This window comes from Lactuca saligna, chromosome 4 (assembly GCF_052625555.1).
Source record: "Lactuca saligna cultivar CGN05327 chromosome 4, ASM5262555v1, whole genome shotgun sequence".
Classification (NCBI taxonomy): domain Eukaryota; kingdom Viridiplantae; phylum Streptophyta; class Magnoliopsida; order Asterales; family Asteraceae; genus Lactuca; species Lactuca saligna.
This window is the reverse complement of record NC_136420.1, coordinates 73,623,836-73,651,223: the sequence shown is the minus strand read 5'-3', so window position 1 is coordinate 73,651,223 and position 27,388 is coordinate 73,623,836. Positions and strand designations below refer to the sequence as shown.

Below are 27,388 nucleotides of genomic sequence, written 5' to 3'. Positions count from 1 at the left end.
CCAAAAGATGACACCTTTCTCCAACTTTCTCATGTAATTCAGAAAAAGACTCTAAATAAGACAGAAACAGCTCCCAATATTAATCAGCTATCCTCTGTGAATTTTTATCCTTGTTATATCACTCGTCAATATTTTGTTTCTTTAGAACCATCAAAGAGACAAAAAACATCTGATGATCACATAAAAGAAAACATGTATCAAGCAAAAAGCATTCTACAGTCATTGTTGATGATCCTTTTTTTCAGACTTAGCATTTCTACCGACTCCATCACACTCACTCAGCCTCTTAAAGATGGTGATGTACTAGTCTCTAATGGAGAAAGATTTGCGCTTGGATTCTTTAGCCCCAGAAATTCCAGCAACCGGTATGTGGGTATCTGGTATAACAAGGTGTCAGAGAAAACGATAGTATGGGTTGCCAATAGAGATCATCCGATCACTAACACAACAGGTATCCTATCACTTGATGAAACAGGAAACCTCGTCTTGCGTGAGAGTACTCAACCTTCTGTGTTCTGGTCGACCAACGTTTCTGGAGTGGAGAATAATGATGTTTCCGCTCAGTTGTTGGATTCCGGGAACTTGGTGTTGTTTCAAGGTCAAAACAGACGGGTTTATTCATGGCAAAGCTTTGATCATCCTTCAAATACCATTCTTCCGGGTTTAAAATTCGGGATAGATAAGAAAACGGGTATGAACAGGATGGCTTCGTCTTGGAAATCCAATGGGAACCCTGGCATCGGGGAGTATTCGTTTAAAATAGAAACTATTGGGTCAACTCAGTTGCTCTTGTACAAAGGTACGACAGCAGTTTGGCGAGGCGGCTCATGGACGGGTCATGGGTGGAGCGGTGTACCGGAGATGACACAGAACTACTTGTTTAACGTCACTTACACAGACAACAACGATGAGGTAGCGCTAGTTTATCTTATACGTAACTCATCGATTTTCTCAAGATTAGTCCTTAACGAGTCTGGGAAAGTTGAGAGGTCAACATGGCATGATGCGGATCGTCGGTGGATTGTGTTTTGGTCGGCTCCAAAAGACGAGTGCGATGGGTACAGCCATTGTGGTCCTTTTGGCCTTTGTGATCCATACAAGTCGGGAACTTTCGAGTGCGATTGTCTTCCAGGGTATGAGCCTCGGTCACCACAGGATTGGTACCTCAGAGATGCGTCCGGAGGATGTAAGAGAAAGGTCGGGACCGAGGTGTGCAAGGAGGGAGAAGGGTTCGTGGAGTTGGCACGTGTGAAGGTACCCGACACGTCGACAGCACGCGTGAACATGAGCTTGGGATTGGAAGCATGTAAAGGGTTGTGTTTGAGGAATTGCACGTGCATGGGGTATGCAGTTGCTGATATTAGCGGCGGGGGACGAGGCTGCGTCACTTGGTATGGAGAGATGATTGATACAAGAACTTATTCCGATGGGGGCCAATCTTTCTTTATCAGGGTGGATGCAGAAGAATTAGGTACGCCATTAATTCATTCTCTAATGCTATTTAATATTTAAGTCCTTTATTTTGAGCTTTTTAGAAAGATGAAAACAAAATATCTATTCCCGTAATTAATATAAGGTAGGCAATAGTAGAATGTGATACTGTTAACGAAGATTGTCATTGTTAATATCTATAATGGTTTACTTTGCAATATGGTGATAGTAAAATTGGATTGAGATTGAAATATATATATATATATATATATATATATATATATCCAACTATATTAACTAATCACCAAATTTGCTAGCAAAGTCTTCTTTGTGTAGAATTTATAATAACATGATCTTGATTAACAGGTTATTTGGCTAAGCTAAAAAATCGAGTTTTTTAATTTATTATCGGTTCTATACCCGTATAAGTTAAAAATAATGTTTGGTAACTTTTTTAAAAACAACTTGCAGTTGTTTGAAACATTTTATAAGTTACATGCTCCTTACTTATCGAAAACTCTTTCTTTCACAATTTAAAGAAATTGACCAATATCCGTTTAACATAGTAAACCTTATGCAACGACATAAATTACGCTTATTGATCTAATGTGTATCCAGTATCCCAACAACAAAAGTCAGAATCCCTCTTCTCGTTCCTTTTTCTTTTATTATGACTTCGATCGACAACCCACGCCAATGATTGCAACTCTTTCTTCCCTTACGCCAGTCGAGAACAACGCAGACCCCCTTCTCTGAAACATCCCCAATATACAAGCCAAAAATTTCGTTTTCAAAATCATTTAATAAACATAAATCTCATTGTCAAGAAGTAAAATCATAAAACAAGTATCTCAAACTCATAAAATCTGATAAACAAATAACAGTCTCATAATAAAATTAGAGTAACTCCCTGGCTGATCAACTGGGGTGTGTGTTATGCCAACAACTCGAGCCCTTCCATTTACCAGCTGAAGTACCTGAAACCAAAACTGAAATTGTAAGCACGAAGCTTAGTGTGTTCCCCCAAACTACCACATACCATACAAAACACATATAACAATTAACATAACTCTGGGACTCTTCCCAACTGCATCGGGATGAATCCCGACATCGGACTCTTACCCGGCATCGGGCTCACCCTGACATCGGGCTTACCCCGACAGATACTCAACATAACATATATTATAAACACATAACATAATCACATAATCTGTATCGGGGTTGCCTTGTATCGGACCGAAGTCCGGAACACATAACATATGGCACATAAACATGCATGAATTACAAAGACATCAAGAATACATAACTACTTCTCGGGACTGCCCCGGCTTCGGACCGTAGTCCAGAAACATATAAACTGCATCGGGCTAACCCCGACAACGGGCTTACCCCGACATACTCTACTACTTAAACGGGCTTGCCTTGGTGCCTTAGACCTGTTCCTATTGGAAGAAAACTCACCTCTCAAATCTACTGAAACTCGTGTGAGGTAATACTGTTTACTGCTCCAGCTACTTTGCAACTATCATGACCAAATAAACATTTGTTAAAAATTAGAGATTCTCTATGGGTAGATGACTATTCTACCTCTGATATGTTGTGGGTCATATCCAAGGCTCAAATCCCTTTAACATTTCCAAGTCCACGAATGGTCCAATTAAAGACCCTCTAATGGCCCAATTTTCTAAATTGGGCCTAACTTCTCAAATGGGCCTAATGCATCCCAACAACATCCATAGTCTATAAACAGACCCCTGATGGCCCATTAAGGCCCAACATATAATAAGTCAAATAGTTGGCCAACCCAAGGCATAAAAAGGTAAAAGCCCAATACTGTTGAGTACGCGGGACGTACTCTTCTATACGTAGCGCGCACCACCTTGTTAAGCTATATATCCATTAAGCACTTATTACTCCACTTAACATGCTATAACTACAGATCCAAGTCCTTTATGATGTCTTAACCCCTAAAGTCGATCACTTGGTGGTTTGCAACCCACCAAGTGAGCCCAAACATAGGATAATAACAGCTAACTTCATAAGAGTGGCTAGATCTCATGCATGGCTTCATAAGAGCCTCAAAGATTGGAACTTTACTGCTAAAAGAATGTTTTGAGCCTCAAGGATGGCAATAACAAGCTCAAAAATGGAATGGTATGATAAAGGTCCATCCTTTGGACCTGAAAAGGTCCAAAACTCCATGTTCTTAGATCTACACTTTTAGGAGGAAAGTTTAAAGCTTTATACCTCCTTTGTGATCCCACAGAGGATATAGTTCTAGATCCTTGAGCTCCTTGCACCTTGGTTCTTCTCTTTCAACTTCTCTTCACTTCTTCCAAGCCTTCCTTTACTCAAAACAAGCTCAAGAGGACAACACATTAATCAATGGAGTAGGAAAGGCGTATTAGGGTTTTCTGAGGGTGGAGGCTGGTAAGGAGACCAGGGGTGTGGCTATCATGAGGTATTTATTTGCCTTAAACCCTAAAAATTAGGGTATGGTTCCTGCTTACGTACGTTGTGCGTAAACGTGGTACGCTGTGCGTATGTGTGCACTCCCCCTAAATCCAATGCGCATCTCTACGCCCCGCGTACGCTAAGGCTACGCTCAGCGTACGTCTTATGGGCGGCCCAAATTCTTGGTCCATCAACTTAGGTCCAAACCAAAAACCCTTTATTTCATTAATTATAAAATAATAAATAAATAAAACTAATACCTCCATTATCAGGTGTTAAAAATCACCCCTACTTGGATTAGACTTCATCCTCGAAGTCTAATGCATCTGAAAACAACTCCGGATAATGTTCTGTCATCTCCTCCTCGAGTTCTCAGGTCCACTTCGAGCCCTTGCGGTGCTGCCACTGCACCTTTACCAACTCCACTTTCTTTTTCCTCAGTTCTTTCGTCTTCCTGTCGAGGATCGCCACTAGTTTTTCGATGTAGTTCAGGCTGCCATCCACATGAATGTCCTCTAACAGTACCACTGATGTCTCATCCACTAAGCACTTCCACAACTGAGAGATGTGGAAAGTGCTGTGAATCTAGTTGAGCTCTGCAGGAAATTCTAATCGATACGCTACCTTACCCACTCGGGCTATAACCCTGAAAGGACCGATGAACCTGAGGCCCAGCTTGCCCCGCTTTCGGAATCTAATATCACCCTTCCATGGTGACACCTTTAGGAGGACCATATCGCCCACCTGAAACTCCAAGTCTGATTGCCTCTTGTCGGCGTAACTCTTCTGCTGAATTTGAGCAGTCTAGAGCCTGCTCCGAACCTGTTGAATCCGCTTTGTTGTCTTGACTGCTACCTACGTACTCCCTATGACCCTCTGTCCAACCTCAAACAAATGTCGCGGATCGGGGCCGCCACCGCCTTGCAGCTCAGGGCATCTGTCACTACATTGGCCTTGCCCGGGTGATAGAGGATTTCACTGTCGTAATACTTCACCACATCTAACCACTGAAGCTGCCTCATGTTCAGATTAGGCTGATCCATGAGGTACCTCAAACTCTTTTGATCAGTGTAAATGGTACATCAGACCCCATAGAGGTAATGCCGCCAAATCTTGAGGGCGAACACCACAGCCCCCAGCTCCAAATCATTATTCGGGTAGTTAGCCTCATGAGGCTTTAGCCGTCTCGAACGGTGAGATATCACATGGCCTCGTTACATCAACATTGCTCCCATGCCTGTGATCGAAGCGTCACAATATACAACAAAATCATCTACTCCCTATAGCAGGGTGAGAATCGGTACCTCACATAATCGTTGTCTGAGCGTCTCAAAAGTTGTCTGCTGCTCAGGGCCCATACTGCCTTCCACATCTATCTGTACTTTCCTCAAGAACTGCCTTGAATCCACCAAGTCCCTTCTACTGCTACTATTTGTGACATCCCCAAAATCACGGCCAGAAAAGACCGATTTTGTTTATGCTTTATAAAAATCAGAGTACTTCATTTTATAAAAAGGTTGCGGAATTTGTTCCCAGAAAAACATGGTAAATACGTTATTAAAACATTTTCGAAGAAACGTATTTATTTCATTTTAAAACGTTTGGGATGTCATCGTTAATACAGGAACATAAGCATAAACAGAACTTACAATTATTCACACTAGTGGTCTACATCTCTTTAAATCTCTCAGTGTAATGTCACTTCATATCAACACCTGTGATATAAATAAACTGAGTGGGTCAGGTTGGGAAACCTGGTGAGCACATAGGGATTTCAATCCCACAATGTTATACCATATATATAGTTTAAAATTCACAAAATATACAATTTCACCATACATATATATAAACAACTCTTATCCCACCCCTTCGAATCCTCGCAACGAGGCTATCCATACTCTCGGACCTAAGATTAGTCGTTTTACCTACTCCATACTCTCGGATCAGAAATGAACGAATTTACCAAATCCATACTCTCGGACTAGGGACGAATGACTAATCCATACTCTCGGATTAAAGATGAATGATTATGCCTAATCCATACTCTCGGACTAGGGACAATAGCTAATCCATACTCTCGGATTAACGACGAATGATTATGCCTAATCCATATTCTCGGACTAGGGACAATGACTATGTCTAATCCATACTCCCGGATAAGTGACATATACTAACTTCTATTCTCTGAGTTTAACTCACTTGTACTCGTAAGAATATACTACCCAATATTCCTCATATTTAATTTAGGTCTACTCTTTATCCTAAATTATCAAATATAATCAGGTATGTTCTTTAACACGAATTTCAAGCAACATCAATTAACTCGCACATAAACATATAATTAATACTTCAATCAATACTTGTATTAAAATCATGTTCATGAAAGGGACTATGCACTCACCTGAGAAGGTGGTGACTCGGTACTCGGACAGCGCTTCGTTTACTTTAAAATAATTTCCTTCGACGAAACCTAGTATTATCACCAATAGATTTTAGTCTATTATTCGCCGAGACTAATTAATAGTCTAGCTATTATTACTATTATATAAGCGTTAAAAAAAATACTTATATAACCCATAATAATAGCCCAAATATTTATTATATGTTCTTAATAACGTTAATATAATTAAATAAAAACTATATTAAAAATAGCGTAGGCGTAGCTCACTTACAGCGGGTTTTATAGAAAACCAGGCTTTGCTTGGAGCAGCGTTTCCGAGCCGAAAAGCTCTTCTTCTCGGAGCCGTCGAGCACTCCGGGGCTTCCGCCTCGTGCTAGGGAGGTTCCCTAGGCTTTTCGGGGGATTTCGGGGCTAGAGAGAGGTTCTAGAGAGAGAGTAAAGAGAAGAAAGAATGGGAAAGGTGTGAAGAAAATGAGGGTGGGAGAGGTTGTATTTATAGGGTGAAAATGGCTGAACTTGGTGCCACATGTCACCATCTAGTGGCAAGACTTGGGGAGAAAGCAATGGCCAAAATTGTGCCACATCACCAATTTTCGCACAACACACTTCCGACTTCTAAAATCCGTAACTTTCACATACGAACTCCGTTTTTGAAATTATTTATATCCACGCATAGGTAAAAATAATATCTACAACTTTCATTTTGACTCCGTCGGCTAGTTTTCGACCGATCTTAAATTTAACAGTACGAGGCGTTTAGACTGTTAAATGACCGCGAAGAATTCGTAACGCCTTCATACGGACTCCGTTTTCGTCTGAATTTTTACCGTTGAGTTCCTATTAATGATATCTTCAACTCTCATTTATTTCACGTAAGCCAAAAACCGCTCGAAATAAAATTCGAGTTTCGGGCTGTACACTGCTAAGTCGAATCTTAGAAAAATCATAACTTCCTCATACGAAGTTAGATTTGGGCGTTCTTTTTATCGACGCTCTTAGTTTAACATATTCTACGACTTTTGTTTAGATTGCTAAGGCTAAAAAGTCTTCTATCATAAATTCACTATTTACGTCTTCCGGTGCTGTGTCGGTTTTGCCGTAAAACTTCGGCGAGCCATAACTTCTTCGTTATAACTCGGATTTCGGCGTTCTTTATATGTACGGAAACCTTGTGACATATTCTAAAACTTGGTTAAGACTATTCATTCTAAATAATCTTTTGTCGAAAAGTCATTTTTGACCCCTATTGCCTCTAAATTGACTAGCCCGGATCTGCGGGCGTTACACTATTCTCTGCTACTTTCATCCTAGGCTTGCCCTAGGGTAGTCACCAACTCACTCTCAGCCATCAGCTGCACATGAAGGCCTTATCTTCTTCCCCTAACTAGCTCCCGAATACTATTACATATTACTCAGACTAGATAATTCTTCGAATGAGAGATTCTACTCTACAACGGTTGGACTCAAACAAGAGTTGCGGAATAGAGCTAGACCTAACTTTCTGAAATTATTTAGTCCTCACAATATATAACTTAACATATTCATTTACTAGTTAGTGAAAGGCAACTAGAACTCCTAAAAGCACAAAGCATGCAGCATTCGGGCATTAAGTACACATAATCAAGCATATACTACTCAGGCTATCACCCTGACTAATCTGTACTAGCATGTAGTTCTCATAAAGCTGAAACACATAACAGGAACATAAGGTATCCTTTCTAGATCCTTAGTCCTAGTCAAGCATGCTGTTCTAATAAAGCTGATAATCATAACATAGCATAACTTGTATGGGTAATTTGGGAGTACTTACTTGAGCTCGACTAATTGCATGCACCACACCTTTTTATTTTCTTTTCAAAATCTTTTCTTTTCAAGAAATTCTTTTTGCTTATTCTAAAACTCTTTTCTTTTGAAAACTTTATACCACTCCCATAGTTTGAGTTCAAACACTCAGGAGTGTGCCTGAATCCCTCAAACCAAGGCTCTGATACCAACTTGAAACATCCCCAAAATACAAGCCAAAAATTTCTTTTTCAAAATCATTTAATAAACATAAATCTCATTGTCAAGAAGTAAAATCATAAAACAAGTATCTCAAACTCATAAAATATGATTAACAAATAACAGTCTCATAATAAAATCAGAGTAACTCACAGGCTGATCAACTGTGGTGTGTGCTATGCCTTCAGCTCGAGCCCTTCCCTTTACCAGCTGAAGTACCTGAAACCAAAACTAAAACTGTAAGCACGAAGCTTAGTGAGCTCACCCAAACTACCACATACCATTTAAAACACATATAACAATTAACATAACTCTAAGACTCTTCCCTACTGCATCGGGACAAATCCCGATATCGGCTTACCCGCAATCGAACTCCTGTCCGGCATCGGGCTCACCCCGATATCCGACCGCATCGGGCATCGGGCTAACCCCGACATCGGACTTACCCCAGCACATACTCAACATAACATATATCATAAACTCATAACATAATCACATAATCTGCATCGGGCTTGCCCGACATCGGACCGGAGTCCGGAACACATAACATATAACACATAAACATGCATGAATCACAAAGACATCATACATACATAACTACTTCTCGGGACCGCCCCGACATCGGACCGAATTCCGGAAACATATAAATTGCATCGGGCTAACCCCGACAACGGGCTTACCCCGACATACTCTACTACTTAAACAGGCGGGCCTTGGTCCCTTAGACCTGTTCCTACTGGAAGGAAACTCACCTCTTAAATTTGCTGAAACTCGTGTGAGGTAATACTATCTGCTACTCCAGCTACTTCGCAACTATCATGACCAAATAAACATTTGTAAAAAACTAGAGATTCTCTATGGGTAGATGACTATTCTACCCCTGCTATCTTGTGGGTCATATCCAAGGCCCAAATCCCTTTAACATTTCCAAGTCTACGAATGGTCCAACTAAAGACCCTCTAATGGCCTAATTTTATAAATTGGGCCCAACTTCTTAAATGGGCCTAATGCATCCCAATGATATCCATAGTCTATAAACAGACCCTTGATGGCCTATTAAGGCCCAACATATAATAAGTCCAATAGTTGGACAACTTGAGGCCCAAAAAGGTAAAAGGCCAATACTGTTGAGTACGCGGGACGTACTCTTCTGTACGTAGCACGTACCCGCTATATGGTCTGTGCGCTGTGCGTACATGCTGGTATGCCGACCACCCTGTTAAGCTATAGCTTCATTAAGCACTTATTACTCCACTTAACAGACTATAACTACAGATCCAAGTCTTTTATGATGTCTTAACCCCTAAAGTCGATCACTTGGTGGTTTGCAACCCATCAAGTGAACCCAAACATAGGATAATAGCAACTAACTTTATAAGAGTGGCTAGATCTAATGCATGGCTTAATAAGAGCCTCAAAGATTGGAACTTCACTGCTAAAAGAATGTTTTGAGCCTCAAGGATAGCAATCCCAAGCTTAAAAATGGAATGGTATGATAAAGGTCCATCCTTTGGACCTAAAAAGGTCCAAAACTCCATGTTCTTACATCTACACTTCTAGGATGAAAGTTTAAAGCTTTATACCTCCTTTGTGATCCCAAAGAGGAAATAGTTCCAGATCCTTGAGCTCCTTGCACCTTGGTTCTTCTCCTTCAACTTCTCTTCACTTCTTCTAAGCCTTCCTTTACTCAAAACAAGCTCAAGAGGTCAACACACTTATCAATGGAGTAGGAAAGGCGTATTAGGGTTTTCTGAAGGTGGAGGCTGGTAAGGAGACCAGGGGTGTGGCTATAATGAGGTATTTATATGCCTTAAACCCTAAAAATTAGGGTTCGGTTCCTGCTTACGTACGTTGCGCGTAAACCTGGTACGCTGCGCGTACGTGTGCGCGCACCCTGAATCCAATGCGCGTCTCTACGCCCTGCATACGCCAAGGCTACACTTAGCGTACGTCTTATGGGCGGCCCAAATTCTTGGTCCATCAACTTAGTTCCAAACCAAAAACCCTTTATCCCATTAGGCCCATGATAAATTATAAAATAAATAAATAAATAAAACTAATACCTCAATTATCGGGTGTTACATTCTCCTTCACTCACTTCGGTCGAATGAGCACCAAAAAAAGGAGCTTCTCATTGCATTCCTTCTTCCTGGTTTTAAGTCGATTAGTTGTCTTCCCTTCTTCTCTAGATGGATAAAAAAATATTATTAGTTTAAAAGATAACGGTTATTTATAATAAGAAAAATAAGTCATAATATAAAAAGTAGTCATTTTTTTTGTAATTTTACATATATAAGTTGTTTTTTTTGCCAAACTCTAAAAATGACATAAGCTTATAACGTTTTGACACTCGATAATATTAACCAACCATTTTTAAAAACTCTGTTTTAATACCGTTATAAAATAATTAGTTATAAAAAAAGTTCAAAACATTTTTCATAAGCATAGCGAAACACCCTCTAAGATGTCAATAATGGAATCATTTAAAGAGTAACCATAATTTGTCTAAATACAAACCGTAATAATTATAATAATTGGATACTATCTTAATTGGAAAAATAAACATTATCATCACGACAATGTACAACTAAAAAACAAGATCTCAATTTTGTGTGTCACAATGTTATAGCTAACTGGAAATGAATAGATGAAGTTATTTTGATAGGATTTTTGCGGCCTGCAAGCTTGATTTTAAGTAAAATGAAAAATAATAAATGTTTGACTTGCAATGGAGAATGTTTTAGGCTATGCATGGAAATTTTGAGAAAAGTTGTTGAATTTATATGATTTAAGAAAAACTAAAGACTTCATAAAATAAAGATTAAAATTAGATGTGGGATATCAAAGGGCTTCAAGTCTTCTCTTCGACATAAGATGTAATTAAGAATATTTTAAAAGTAGATTAAATTTATCATTTAAAAAAATAGGATAAAAATAAAATCTTAAAATCATAGTCGAGATCCTAATATTCCAATACAAAACAAAATCTTAACAATTATGTTAGTAATTTTTTAAGTTGATACCTATACAAAATCGTAACAATCAAGCTATTAATCGAACACAATAGTTATTTTAATTTTTATCGCAAGTAATTACTTAATATTTGTTAATTTTTGCTATTTAAGTTAGTTTACAAGACTTTTGGCCTAGCGATATGGAATGATCCTTTCAAATGAGAAGACATGAGTTCAAGTTTCTTAGAAGATATAGATGATATTTAAGAGTAAATTTAGATAGTTTTTCGTTTAAAAAAAACTAAGTTAGTTTCTTTATGCGTAATAACCAACCAAATCAAACAAAAAATATTTCCTTTTCTAAAACCAGAATGTCAATTGGTTTTCGGTTATTTTCATAACCTATCAAATATTGCTTCAATTAATTTTTCACAACTTATAAAACGCCTCAACTAATTTTAAAATTAAATCTACAAAACAACAACATACTTTTATATAAATTCATACTTTTATATAAATTCTTTAGATAAAACTACAAATTTGGTCCTTGTGGTTTTCAAAAACCTTTGGATGATGTCCAAAAAGTTTTCAGCTTGCATGGAAGGTCCAAAATCAAGGTTTTTCTGGGTTTTTGGTCCAAAAAACCTAAAAAGACAATTATGCCCTTTTATTTTCTTTTTTGTATTTTTTATAATTATTCTAAAGCTGTTTTAATTAAAAAATAAAGAAAAAAGAAAAAAAGTATCCCCACCCCCTCTCTTTCTCTGTCTCTGTCTCTGTCTCTCTCTCTCTCTCTCTCTCTCTCTCTCTCTCTCTCTCTCTTCGTCTTCTTAAAAATCTCATGGAATTCATCTCTGATAACCCCAAATTGATGAACAAAATCTAAAATCAAGTAATAGAAAGAAATTGAAACCCAAACATAAAGACACACACATTCTAACACAAAGCACCTACATCGATTGGAAACAATCTCATCACAGTGAGTCTCTTGTCTCGATCGGACGAAGCAAATAAGAGGGGGATGGCAATCATCTTCAAATTAGAGTGGTGGCTGGATAGAGAGGGTCGACGGAAGTAGCATTCGAAGGTGGCGATGGTTCACAGTAATGGCAGCAACGAGGTGGAGGTCGGTGATGGGTGGCAAGCGATAGCAGCTCCACTGCCTCATTCCCTTTGCATCTGGCAACAACAATAGAGATGGAAGAAGAAGGGGGGAAAACATAACAAACACATCAACAACAAATTTCTTGGAGTCTAATTCTGAAACTCACAATAACATATATACACACAGATTTCTTGATTTCTTCTGAAATTCACTTTTTTTGGACCTCCGATTTTGGATCTGCGTGTTCTTGGACCTCCGATTTTACTTTGTAACTCAACTAAATCAAGACCTTCATCCATGTTTAAAAACCATTACAAAACTGCAACTAAATCAAGACCAAGACCCATAAATTCCATGAAATCAAACCCAATGAACTTAAATTACCACATCCAACCCTTGACCTTCAGCATTGAATCAATAAATCAAAGTTCTCCACCCAGAAATCAAACCATTAGACGTCTACGGTTGCATCGTGGGAAACGGTGAGGCTGTGAACTTCTCAAATTCAGTAGTATCCATGGATTTGCTCTAGAAACTCATTGGAAAGTACATCGTTAAGAGACTAGACAGTGAACTTCTCAGGCGATGGAGAGAGAAAAGGGGCGAGTGAAAGAGTAGGTGATGGAGAGGGTGAGAAAGAAGAAAGAAAGAAAGAGTTCAGGCAGATCATGTAAGGAAGACGTCAAGAAGATGGAGGCATGTGGGATGTAGCCGATGGACAATGAGAGAAAAGGCTGAGAGGGTTAGGATAAAACAGTAATGGGGTTTTTTTGACTTTCTTGAGAGAGAGAGAGAGAGAGAGAGAGAGAGAGAGAGAGAGAGGGGAGGGTTTTGGTGAGATTTTATTTTTTATTCTTAATTAGTTAAATACCAAAATAGATAAAGAAAATATAAAAAAGAAATGAAAAGGGAAAAATCGACTTTTCAAGTGTATCGGGGACCAAAAACCCAGAAAAACTTTGATTTTAGACTTTCCATGCAAGTTGGAAACTTTTTGGATCCTATCCAAAGTTTTTTGAATACCACAGGGACCAAATTTGTAGTTTTGTCAATTCTTTATATATGATGCATTTATTCGTTAGCAAGTAGCAGGTGTACATATAAAATGAAAGTTTGTCCTTTTATTTCTTCATATCATACTAAATATAAACAAAAATCCAAATTATATAAAGACATAAGTGACAATATCAAACCGACATGTGTTACAATAATAATATATACTAACATTTTCTACAAATTTATAGAAAAATCCTATTCAATTTAATAGGTTATGAAAATAACTGAAAACCAATTGACATTATGGTTTTCTAAAAAGGAAATGTTTTTGATTTGATTTGGTTGGTTTTTACGCATAAAGAAACTAACTTAAATTTGACAATGTACTTTTAAAATACATTGTTATTTTATGGTTATATTACGAAATAGAATTGTTTATTTCAAAAATAACAACTTATTTATGTTCCTTGAAAATGAATCATATAAACCCCCCACAATATTAAATATGAAGAAACTCTAACCAATAAATATAAAAACAGTCATGTTTGCTCGATTTAGATATTATGTGTAATTCATTGAAAATGTCAAAAGATAGAACTTGTTATTTAAGACGGACTAAACAATATTAACATATGAGGATGTCTTTTTTATTTTATGATAATGATAAAATAATGAAAAAACGAATGCTTACTTCAAGACATTTGTGAACATTTGAGTAAGATATGTGGTCTTAACAGCTAAATATTCGTATATTTTACATATAGCTATTAAATGGTTATTCAAGATGAAAAAAACAGTGTTTTTTTGTTGCTTCGATGCTAAACAGATAAAAGAACAAAAAAATTTGATTTTCATTATATACCTATTTAGTACAAAATAGCCAACCGTAATTAAAGCTGGGACAAAACCATTAAGGCATAAATTGAGGTTCTAGTTCTTAAAAATGTGATAAGGTTGAGACATACCGGGTCATGCAGTTAAAAGCTCGAATTCCTTCATCACCACATCAATAGGTATGGATAACCTTACACAAATCTGAAAAGTTAAAAATTTCAAATAGAGATTAATATAATGGGGCCGAATTGATGAGAATGTTAAAAAGATGGAGGTGTCAATAACCTACAACTGGATGAATAAGGGATCTATTAAATGATTTAAGATGAAAATCACCTAATGAGAAGATACTTGAATACAAAACCAAATGATCATAAAGAAATGTCAATTGTAAAGACTGGAATTGAAAATTTTAAAAAGGAATGAAATTTGTCAAATGAGTATAGCATGTACCTCCAATTATCAGACATAGACTAATTATAACAAATTTTGCATTATTTGACCAATTTTAGCATTATTAGCATCCAAACTTTCATATAAAAAATTTCTTTTTTGCATCTGACCAGACTAATATTTTTATCATTATTACCCTTTTGTAATTTGCAATCAAATTAAAATAAATCACATAAATTTAGGAGTTTATTGATATCTTCACTAAGTAATTTGAATCTTCATTCTTTATTCTATCCCAAATAAAATTACCTTTCCGCCGTTAAACCTTAAAATCATACTTAATATTTGAAAAAGAAATCCATTCAACAATATCAATACCCTTTAGTTATGATTTAAACTTAAATTTAGAATTGCTGTAATTCAATCATCATATTAGTATATTAATTTGCATTCAAACACTAAAAAATATCTCTTTATTTCTATTATACCATTATCCTCCATTTTTCATTCGGTATTATTATATATTTATCTTAACAGATTATTTAAGTTCTATATAAAGATTGCAATTGTTGTAATTCAGCTAACAATTTAAGATATTATATACAATAAAAAACAGTAACTAGGTTGAGATAATCAAACAAACAAAAATAGAAGCAACTCACGGTTTGATCCATGTTTAAATAAATTTATTGACTTACCTTCTGATGAATATTGTACATACTAAATTAATGATTTATCTTTCAGATAAAAAATAGAAGTATCATGCTAAACAATTACAAAAAAAAAATGATTACCATTAACATGAAAATTGGTAGGGGTGCATTTGTTATTCAATCAAAGTAATTTGCTATAATATGTTTTAACTGGTTTCCATCAAACTACATTATTGTTTTTTTCTGGATTAAAAGTACGTAATATCTTTTCCTGTTTATTTGAAAAGTTTCAAAAGGTAGTTAACCGATTTCATATAATTTGTGACAAAGAAATTAAAATATGTGAATACATATATTTGATAAAGAAACAAAATATAATTGAAAAATATACATATAAAAAAAAGAGGGTACTGACTTTTTAGTGCACAATAGTGAAAGTTTGAAGCACATAATGATGATGAAAGATATAAGCGATAAGAATGATATTGTAGGAGAATGTTTGAAGAAAAACAAGACTGAAAATAAATGTGAACCGTCGATTTAATGATAAATGGTATATGTATGTGATTATTTGAATTTAATTTTCTGATATTAATGGTTTCCTAATAAAATTTGATTTTATATTAATAGTTACTAATATAAACCGATTTATATTATTGGTTGATAATTAATTAATGCCTTAACTGAAATACTTTTTACTAATATGTTTTAAAATTAATCATATTAAAATCTTTATAATCGGAAATTCGAGATTTAAAATATGGAAAATTTTTATTGGAATTAAATACATTACGTTTGGGTAAGATGATGTCAGCAATTTGATCTATGAGTAGAAAACATAAAATTAAAATATAATCAATGGTCCAGATTGTTTAAGATAATGATATAAGGTTTCTGTTTTAATATATATTAAGATGTTATATTATTATTATTATTATTATTATTATTATTATTATTATTATTTAGTGCTTAAATATTGAAGTAAAATATTATAATTCTTGTTGAATCGCGAGTAAGTTTTTAGATTCAAATGAAATAATAATATCAAAATCTCTTGTAAATTCGAGAATATTTCTTTATAAAAATCTTTCTTGTGGTCATACGCTAGCTATTGTGGTCATACGATTAAGAAGGGTTTGTCTTGTGCTATATAAAAATCTTTCTTGTGGTCATACGCTAGCTATTGACTCTTCACTCCCTTTCACGAAATTATGTAAAACTTCTTTTATTTCAATATCATTTGAGTAGTTTCTTGTTTTACAGTTGAACCAGGAATATTATATAAGGTACAAACATTATCAATATATATTATATATAATTATTCAATATTGAACATTAAAAAAACATGTTATAATCTTTTTTAGTTGGGGGTAAAAAATGTTTATAAATAATATTATGTGTGTGCATATATATATATATATATATATATATATATATATATATATATATATATATATATATATATAAAATAATAATAATAATAATAATAATAATAATAATAATTTTTTGAGGTACTGTAGTATCCCCAACGCCCTCATCTAGCCCCGTCACTCACACTTGATAACATGGTACTTATTTCTTGAAGACCAGGAAAGATATTAATTATGAAATAACGAAAGAAGGGTTACTAGAGGTTTCCCTTACAATCATCAATACATGGGATTCGACACCATATATCACATATTAACGTATTTAACCCTCCTAGCGTGATTAGAGAACCAAAACAACATGAAGGACAAAATATCATTAAAAGTAGCGATGTCGTTCCTGACCTTGTGATTGAATGATCTGTGATAGAACTGAGTGTTGTGTTTACCATCGATAACTTATTTCATGACTGCCTTTTGCTTGACACCTAAAAGCTTTTGTTTCTTGAGATCTTGAATTTGAACAATAAAATCCATGTGATCTTTTACTTCTAACGAGCTGAGTTGAAAGGTTTCAACAAGTGTTTCAATGTCAGCCACTCTCATTTTAAGCTCATCTGTATGCCTTGCTTTATTTGCATTAACAAAACATCGCCATTTTTATACCCATTTTCAAGTTTCTGAATTTCCTCAATAACACTTCAATCTTAGAGAATACATTTTTGTATTGACGGCAATACCCCTTCTTCCTCTTTCATAAATTTGCAAAAGAAAACGAAACCGTGTATTAGAATTTGGTTTGTCATATGGTCTTTGAAGTCAGTGACCACTATGGATACTTATATAGCAACATCTTTAATATACTACATTGAAAAATAATAATTTCTACCATAATTATTAATGATAAGTTTATCTTATCAACATCTAAGAACTTATCTATCTCTACTTGATAAAATTATCTTGTTGTATTTCAAATTTTGATATCTTGTATTCTGTAAACTGTATATATAGTGCAATATACAATACTCCAGAATCATTGGAGATTAACAAATCATATATTTATATCGTATTAGCCTGATTTCCGATCCTTCTCTTATCTTCTCTTATCTTCTATCAGCCGACCCTACATCCTCTTCCTCTTAATCATGGTAACTGGATCTTCTTCTTCATCTGATGCCTCCCTCACTCTCAACACTATTCTTCACATGCTGACAATTAAATTGTCCTCCACAAGTTATCTATTGTGGAAAAACCAGATCACCCCCTCCTACGGTATCAAAACCTCTTCAGCTATGTCGATGGGACATCCGTGGCTCCTACTGCATCACTCGTTGTTGCAGATAAGTCTTCCGCAAATCCTCTCTACACTGCTTGGGTTGAAGCTGATCAACGTGCCATGTTTATTATTCAAGCTTCCCTTACTGAGGAAGCCATGGTTGAAATTTTGGGTCTTCTCACTGCACGAGAAGTCTGGGCAACTCTAGAATCAGCATATAGCCATGACTCCATTGAGAGAATGCCAAATCTTCGTGACTCCTTGCATCAAATTCAAAAAGGTTCGTTATCTGTCTCTGAATTTGGAAGAAAATACAAGTCTATTTGTGATCAGTTGGCAGCCATTGGGCAACCATTGGACGAAGCAGATAAAGTTCATTGGTTTTTATGTGGCCTAGGACCTTCCTTTGAGACTTTCTCGGTTGCTCATCGCGCCATCAAGCCACGCCTATTGTTTCGTGATCTTCTTGCAGCTGCTGAAGGGCATGGACTCTTCCTCAAATCTGTACACAGTTCTTCTAGCACTCCTCTTGTGTCGTTCAACGCCAACACTGCTCGCAACTCCACTTCCTCTGGTCGTGGTTCCTACACTCGCGATTCTCGTAGGGGTCGCTCAGGTGGCAGGGGCCGTGGTCGGAGACCACCTCACTGCCAACTCTGTCGCAAAGATGGTCATTACGCCTCTCAATGCCCAGATCTCTCTTCATTTGCATCCCGCGGACCATCTATTGATTCACACTTAGCACATGCCTTTTCTGTCAAGTGTAATACCCAAGATGTTCCTGCCTCAGACTGGTATGTAGACTCTGGGGTATTTGCCCATATGACACCTTCGGCCTCACAATTAACCACATCACCTCCTTATACCGGAAACGATAATGTGGCATTTGGAAACGATAATATTCTAAACATCTCACGAATTGGCAATTCTTCTATTACTAAAGATATCAATCTAGGAGATGTTCTTGTGGTTCCAAATTTGTCTAAAAATTTACTTTTTATAAGCAAGTTAACATCTGATTCTCCTGTTGATGTCTTATTCTCTAATCATCATTTTGCAATTCGAAACCGTCGAACAAAGGAAGTACTAGCAACAGGCAGGGTTGAACATGGTCTATATGTGCTCGAGCATGGTCATAAAGCTTTGGTTTCTCAACTGACTAAGAATCGGCTACGAGCATCATACTAGCTTTGGCATAGTAGACTAGGACATGTTTCCTTTTCAGTTATTTCTTTATTAGACAAACATGGTTATTTATATGTTACTTCTCTTTTACCCAAACCTGGTGTTTTCTCCTCCGGTGAGCTCTCTAAAAGCCATAAGCTTCCATTTGCTATAAATGAAAAACGCTCTTTATATGTTTTGGATATGATACATTGTGACTTATGGGGCCCTGCACCCGTTGCTTCTACTAACGGCTATATGTATTATGCTATTTTTGTTGATGATTTCTTGAGGTTTACTTGGTTTTACCCTATCAAGCTCAAATATGAATTCCCTTCCATTCTTAAACATTTTATGTTATTTGTTCAAACACAATTCTCATGCAAGCTCAAGGTTTTTCAGAGTGATGGTGGGAAAGAGTTTCTTAATAATCAAGTTCAAGCTATGTTTTCTGCCAACGACACTCATCATTGAGTTTCCTGTCCCTACACCACAGAACAAAATGGTAGGGATGAACGAAAGCACCGTCACCTCATTGAAACAGGGCTTGCAATGCTTTTTAACGCAAGTGTACCAGCTTCCTTGTGGGTTGATTCATTTATTTCTGCTGTCTACATCATCAATCGACTTCCGTCTCCGGTCTTAGACAACAAATCACCATTTGAGCTTCTCTTTCACACTCAACCAAACTTTCAAGTCTTCCGTACCTTTGGTTGTCGTGTGTTCCCTTATTTACGAAGCTACTCGGATCACAATTTGGCTCCACGAAGCATCCCGTGTGTCTTTATCAGTTACAGTACACAATATAAAGGCTATCGTTGCCTTGACATGACCACCTCAAAAATTTATACTACTCGTCATGCAAAATTTGATGAGACAATATTTCCTTTTACCGGGAACACTCCACAGCTTGCTGATGCTACCTTGTTACTCTCTACTTTTGATGAACCTGTTGCTGTGTCTCTGCCAACCTCACATCCTGCTCCTCTTGATACTCCATCCACTCCTGTTTCGCTGGGTTCACATTCCAGCTCGTGTCATCTATGTCCAGATCTGGTACAACCCTTTCAACAGCCACAAACCCCTATCTTAGTACCTAATCCGGATCCAGCTTCACCGGTTCATGCCGCTCCAGGTACTCCTCCAGTTACAACCACATCAACCCATCCCATGCCTACTCGCAGCAAGGCTGGTATTACTAAGCGTCGTCTTTTTCTAGGTTTCACATCTCTAAACTCGAGTACTTTGCATGCTACCCTTCTTACTCATAAAGATCCTAAAGGATTCAAGTCAGCTGCTAAGCACTCTAAGTAGCTAGCGACTATGCACGATGAACTTCGGGCACCCAAAAATAATGACACGTGGGATCTTGTACCTCGAACCACTGCCTCGAACATTGTCGGTTCTAAATGGGTCTTTTGCACAAAGTATCGCTCAGATGGTTCTATTGATCGATATAAAGCTCACTTAGTGGCTCAAGGCTTTAATCAAATTCCGGGTATCGATTTTTCACACACCTTTAGTCCTGTTGTTAAAGCTTCCACCGTTCGTATTATTCTATCTATTGCTGTACATCAAAACTGGCCTCTACACCAACTAGACGTTAACAATGCCTTTCTTAATGGTCATCTAAGCGAAACAGTTTTCATGGAGCAGACTCCCGGGTTCATTGATTCCACCTATCCAACTCATGTATGTCGTCTCAAAAAGGCTTTGTATGGTTTGAAGCAAGCCCCAAGAGCTTGGTTTCAACGTCTTAGCTCCTTTCTTCTTCAAGTTGGGTTCATGTTTAGTCGTGATGATCCGTCCCTCTTCATGCTTAAGCAAGGTTCTTATCTTCTTTTTCTTCTGGTTTATGTCGACGATATCATTCTCACCGATAATAATAGCGATACTATTAGTACATTTATTACTCGTCTTCATAAAGAATTTGCTATTAAAGATTTGGGTCGGTTAAGCTATTTCTTGGGTATTGAAGTGCTTTATACTTCCGATGGATTATTTCTTACTCAAACAAAGTATGCACTAGATATACTAGCTCGTGCCGGTTTGTTGGATGGGAAACCGGTTTACACTCCTCTTGCCACTTCTGAACCACTTATTGCTTCTGGAGAATCATTTAATAATCCAACTCTCTATCGTTCTTTGGTTGGTGCCTTGCAGTACTTAACGATTACTCACCCTGACCTTTCTTATGCTATCAACCTGGCCTCTACACCAACTAGACGTTAACAATGCCTTTCTTAATGGTCATTTAAGCGAAACAGTTTTCATGGAGCAGCCTCCCGGGTTCATTGATTCCACCTATCCAACTCATGTATGTCGTCTCAAAAAGGCTTTGTATGGTTTGAAGCAAGCCCCAAGAGCTTGGTTTCAACGTCTTAGCTCCTTTCTTCTTCAAGTTGGGTTCACGTTTAGTCGTGCTGATCCGTCCCTCTTCATGCTTAAGCAAGGTTCTTATCTTCTTTTTCTTCTGGTTTATGTCGACGATATCATTCTCACCGATAATAATAGCGAGACTATTAGTACATTTATTACTCGTCTTCATAAAGAATTTGCTATTAAAGATTTGGGTCGGTTAAGCTATTTCTTGGGTATTGAAGTGCTTTATACTTCCGATGGATTATTTCTTACTCAAACAAAGTATGCACTGGATATACTAGCTCGTGCCGGTTTGTTGGATGGGAAACCGATTTACACTCCTCTTGCCACTTCTGAACCACTTATTGCTTCTGGAGAATCATTTCATAATCCAACTCTCTATCGTTCTTTGGTTGGTGCCTTGCAGTACTTAACGATTACTCACCCTGACCTTTCTTATGCTATCAACCTGGCCTCTACACCAACTAGACGTTAACAATGCCTTTCTTAATGGTCATCTAAGCGAAACAGTTTTCATGGAGCAGCCTCCCGGGTTCATTGATTCCACCTATCCAACTCATGTATGTCGTCTCAAAAAGGCTTTGTATGGTTTGAAGCAAGCCCCAAGACCTTGGTTTCAACGTCCTAGCTCCTTTCTTCTTCAAGTTGGGTTCACGTTTAGTCGTGCTGATCCGTCCCTCTTCATGCTTAAGCAAGGTTCTTATCTTCTTTTTCTTTTGGTTTATGTCGACGATATCATTCTCACCGATAATAATAGCGAGACTATTAGTACATTTATTACTCGTCTTCATAAAGAATTTGCTATTAAAGATTTGGGTCGGTTAAGCTATTTCTTGGGTATTGAAGTGCTTTATACTTCCGATGGATTATTTCTTACTCAAACAAAGTATGCACTGGATATACTAGCTCGTGCCGGTTTGTTGGATGGGAAACCGGTTTACACTCCTCTTGCCACTTCTGAACCACTTATTGCTTCTGGAGAATCATTTCATAATCCAACTCTTTATCGTTCTTTGGTTGGTGCCTTGCAGTACTTAACGATTACTCACCCTGACCTTTCTTATGCTATCAACCTGGCCTCTACACCAACTAGACGTTAACAATGCCTTTCTTAATGGTCATCTAAGCGAAACAGTTTTCATGAAGCAGCCTCCTGGGTTCATTGATTCCACCTATCCAACTCATGTATGTCGTCTCAAAAAGGCTTTGTATGGTTTGAAGCTAGCCCCAAGAGCTTGGTTTCAACGTCCTAGCTCCTTTCTTCTTCAAGTTGGGTTCACGTTTAGTCGTGCTGATCCGTCCCTCTTCATGCTTAAGCAAGGTTCTTATCTTCTTTTTCTTCTGGTTTATGTCGACGATATCATTCTCACCGATAATAATAGCGAGACTATTAGTACATTTATTACTCGTCTTCATAAAGAATTTGCTATTAAAGATTTGGGTCGGTTAAGCTATTTCTTGGGTATTGAAGTGCTTTATACTTCCGATGGATTATTTCTTACTCAAACAAAGTATGCACTGGATATACTAGCTCGTGCCGGTTTGTTGGATGGGAAACCGGTTTACACTCCTCTTGCCACTTCTGAACCACTTATTGCTTCTGGAGAATCATTTCATAATCCAACTCTTTATCGTTCTTTGGTTGGTGCCTTGCAGTACTTAACGATTACTCACCCTGACCTTTCTTATGCTATGAACCTGGCCTCTACACCAACTAGACGTTAACAATGCCTTTCTTAATGGTCATCTAAGCGAAACAGTTTTCATGAAGCAGCCTCCTGGGTTCATTGATTCCACCTATCAAACTCATGTATGTCGTCTCAAAAAGGCTTTGTATGGTTTGAAGCTAGCCCCAAGAGCTTGGTTTCAACGTCCTAGCTCCTTTCTTCTTCAAGTTGGGTTCACGTTTAGTCGTGCTGATCCGTCCCTCTTCATGCTTAAGCAAGGTTCTTATCTTCTTTTTCTTCTGGTTTATGTCGACGATATCATTCTCACCGGTAATAATAGCGAGACTATTAGTACATTTATTACTCGTCTTCATAAAGAATTTGCTATTAAAGATTTGGGTCGGTTAAGCTATTTCTTGGGTATTGATGTGCTTTATACTTCCGATGGATTATTTCTTACTCAAACGAAGTATGCACTGGATATACTAGCTCGTGCCGGTTTGTTGGATGGGAAACCGGTTTACACTCCTCTTGCCACTTTTGAACCACTTATTGCTTCTGGAGAATCATTTCATAATCCAACTCTCTATCGTTCTTTGGTTGGTGCCTTGCAGTACTTAACGATTACTCACCCTGACCTTTCTTATGCTATCAACCAGGTCAGTCAATTTCTGCATGCACCAACCATGGCTCACTTCCAAGCTGTAAAACACATTCTACGGTATGTCAGGGGCACTGTGGCATATGGTCTTACTTACAAGAGGTCACCCACTATTCCTCTTGTTGCTTACTCTGATGCAGACTGGGCTCGATGTACTGACACTCGACGTTCCACGTATGGCTATTCGATCTTTCTTGGTGGTAATCTTGTCTCTTGGAGTGCTAAAAAGCAACCTACTGTGTCTCGTTTGAGTCGTGAGTCTGAATATCGAGCTATAGCAAACACGGCATCTGAAGTTATTTGGATTACTCATCTCTTGCGTGAGCTTCATATCCCTATTTCTTCACTGCCTTTATTATATTCGGACAACAAGAGTGCCATTTTTCTGAGTCAAAACCCAGTTGCTCATAAACGTGCTAAACACATTGATCTTGACTATCATTTCGTGAGAGAGTTGGTTACTTCTGGCAAATTGCACACTCGGTTTATTCCTACTACACAGATGGTGGCAGATCTTTTTACCAAAAGCCTTCCTCGTCCTCTCTTTGAATATTTTCGCTCCAAGCTGTGTGTTGGACCACCACCTTCCAGCTTGACGGGGGGTATTAACGATAAGTTTATCTTATCAACATCTAAGAACTTATATCTCTACTTGATAAAATTATCTTGTTGTATTTCAAATTTTGATATCTTGTACTCTGTAAACTGTATATATAGTGCAATATACAATACTTGAGAATCATTGGAGATTAACAAATCATATATTTATAATAATAATCAAACTTTTCTATATTTAACCCGTTGTTTTATATTTCAGCCAAATACTCAACAAATAAACCTAAGAGCTCCCATCAAAACCCATTTGTGATCATTGGGTTGCCAGTGATTGCAGCAGGGCTTATCATTTCTGTGTTCATCTGTTGCTACATAAGGAAAAAGAAAGGTATGTCTTTGTTTGTTACACTCGTAGAAGAACAATAAACTTAAAGGAAATGCATCAATACACTAGTTTTTGCTAACACTTAACTGTTTGTTCTTATTAAAAGCCAATCAAAGTAAACACGAAATCCTATTAGGTTTTAGTGATAGCTTGAAATCTGTGGAGGGTTCTTTCATGAAGAAGGATTTTGGAGAAAACGTTGATTTACATGTGTTCGATCTGAGCACAATAGTTGCAGCAACCGATAATTTTTCTTTTTCAAACAAACTAGGAGAGGGTGGCTTTGGCTCAGTTTATAAGGTAATATCTTCCTTAGGATCATTAATATCTTCATGTAGCTTATGTAAATTTTTATGAGTTTTTCAGGGTAAGCTACTTAATGGACAAGAAATAGCTGTCAAAAGATTATCGCAAGGTTCAGGTCAGGGGATGCATGAATTCACGAACGAAGTGACATTGATAGCAAAACTTCAACATAGGAATCTTGTAAGGCTTTTGGGATATTGTTTTCATAAAGAAGAAAAGATGTTAATCTACGAATACTTACCAAACAAAGGCTTGGACTCTTTCATCTTCGGTTTGTTTTATGACCTACAACTTTTCCAAATCCTCGTAGGTTTCTTAAGATTTGTACTTTCTAAATTTCTCAACCTAATGGTGTTCCAGATCAAGAAAAAGGGTGTCTTTTGGATTGGAAAAAACGGTTTTTGATCATTCGGGGAATCGTTCGTGGATTGCTATATCTTCATCAGGATTCTAGGCTCAGGATCATCCACAGAGATCTGAAAGCAAGCAATGTTTTGCTAGATGCAGATTTAAACCCTAAAATTTCAGATTTTGGAATGGCAAAAATATTTGGAAGTGATCAAGACCAAGCTATAACACGTAGAGTTGTTGGAACATAGTAAGTTTCCATTATATAATTAGCACAAATCAGCTGTTTTGTTCAACTTTCCTATCCAGTATCCATCTAACATGGATACAATATAATTTGCAGTGGCTATATGTCTCCGGAGTATGCAATGGAAGGTCTTTTCTCAGTGAAATCCGATGTCTATAGCTTTGGAATTCTAGTTTTGGAGATTATCAGTGGAAGGAAGAACAACAGCTACTATCTAGAGAACTCAGTTAATTTGGTCGGACATGTAAGGAACTGATTCTATATTTTTTGTTACTTGCTTTTTGACAATTCCCAAATTAAAAGAAAGCTCATCATCATTCACATGGTTTTTAGGTTTGGGATTTATGGAAACAAGATAAAGCATTAACGGTGGTCGATTCATCATTAGGAGATGCATATGATGCTCGTGAAATTCTATTATGTATACATGTTGGGATCCTGTGCGTTCAAGAATCATCAACTGATCGGCCAACAATGACAGATGTAGCATTTATGTTAAGTAATCGTGAGACAAAACTCCCTACTCCTAATCAACCAGCATATATCTTTAGACAATTGAATTATGGTACAGATTCAACAACAGCTTCGGCTAGCTGTGGAGATGGGTCAGTCTATGATAGGAGCATCACTACCGTTCATGCTCGGTGATCCTATAATCCATTGAATCAATTACTTTGAACATGAACTCATGTCCATTCCTATAAAGTGTCAAGAATCTAGTTGTGCATTTTGTAAGTAGCATTTGGAGATACTTTCAACATTATATATATGTAATGGGTTTCAACTTATTATGGAGCGATGCAACACTGTAGCTAAAGTTGTTGCATTATTAACTTGTAGGATACATGTAAATAAGCAACTAGCTACTATTACAATCATGTGGTATGTTTGATGAAACACTACTAGAATATTTCTTTTAGCTAAGAAAAAGTACCAACGAAAATATTTTGTAGGTAGTTTTCATCCGATTTCCAACAAACTTGCAACAAAAGAGGAAAACAACAAAATTCCAACAACACAACGACAAATATGGAAACAACAAAAAGTTCGTTGGAAAATCGTCGGAAATTTCCGACAGAAAACCAACAAAATATTAATTACCATTTTGTAGGAAATATAATCACCGGGAAATGAAAATATTTCCCTTCTTTTCTTTTTGTTTTACCCCCATTTTCTTTTAAATATTGTTATTATTAGGGAAAATGACATATATGCCCTATTATGATTCTAGGGTTTAACCATATAGCCACTTAACTTATTTTGTTGCTTTATAAGGGAATGAATTATCTTTTACCTACCAATATAATCCCTTTCACATATTGTAGCCGATTTACATTTCCACATAAGCCTAGCCTAACACGTAAGCAATGACATGACAAGAATTCAAAGCGTTCAACAACCGAAACGACGTCGTATTAAATGTGAATCGTAGGGAGCACGCTTCAACTGTTCAGGCGCCTCCATGTAAAATAAACACTTAGTTGCCCTAAAATGGCACATATGCAAACTTCATTACCTCAATCCCATCTTTAAGTTCACTCCAAAATTGGAAAATGCCTTCGATCGGACATGCAGAACATAGCTGGTCTCCAAACTACCGCCGTCGCATGGAGGAGAGTCATTCCAATGGTGTAACCAACGAAGATATGGCTATCTATCTACTACAAACCTAACTCGAATTGTCTCTCATATGGGAGGACTTCCAAGACCAGTTGCGTGAGTTCCAACAGGGTGTTAATAGAGACTTGGATGCCATGAACCGTGAGGTCGATGACGTTCGCGATGTTCAGCTGGATATCTCTAATCTC

At 37.1% G+C, this 27,388-nt stretch overlaps 1 protein-coding gene across 1 annotated transcript; it reads left to right on the top strand.

The window, feature by feature from the left end:
• Positions 1-26,477, top strand: LOC145042137 (G-type lectin S-receptor-like serine/threonine-protein kinase At1g11410). Its single transcript, XM_078990517.1, has 7 exons — positions 1-1,471; positions 24,557-24,682; positions 24,786-24,979; positions 25,046-25,256; positions 25,346-25,583; positions 25,677-25,824; positions 25,914-26,477. Exons 1-7 carry the CDS (start codon positions 193-195, stop codon positions 26,226-26,228), a joined length of 2,511 nt encoding a protein of 836 aa, XP_078846643.1. The 5' UTR covers positions 1-192; the 3' UTR covers positions 26,229-26,477.
• The last annotated feature ends 911 nt before the right edge of the window (positions 26,478-27,388 follow it).

Coding starts and splice junctions, on each gene's coding strand:
- LOC145042137 (XM_078990517.1), top strand. CDS start 193: ATGTATCAAGCAAAAAGCATTCTACAGTCATTGTTGATGATCCTTTTT. Junction 24,980..25,045: donor GCTTTGGCTCAGTTTATAAG/GTAATATCTTCC, acceptor TGAGTTTTTCAG/GGTAAGCTACTTAATGGACA. Junction 25,825..25,913: donor CAGTTAATTTGGTCGGACAT/GTAAGGAACTGA, acceptor CATGGTTTTTAG/GTTTGGGATTTATGGAAACA.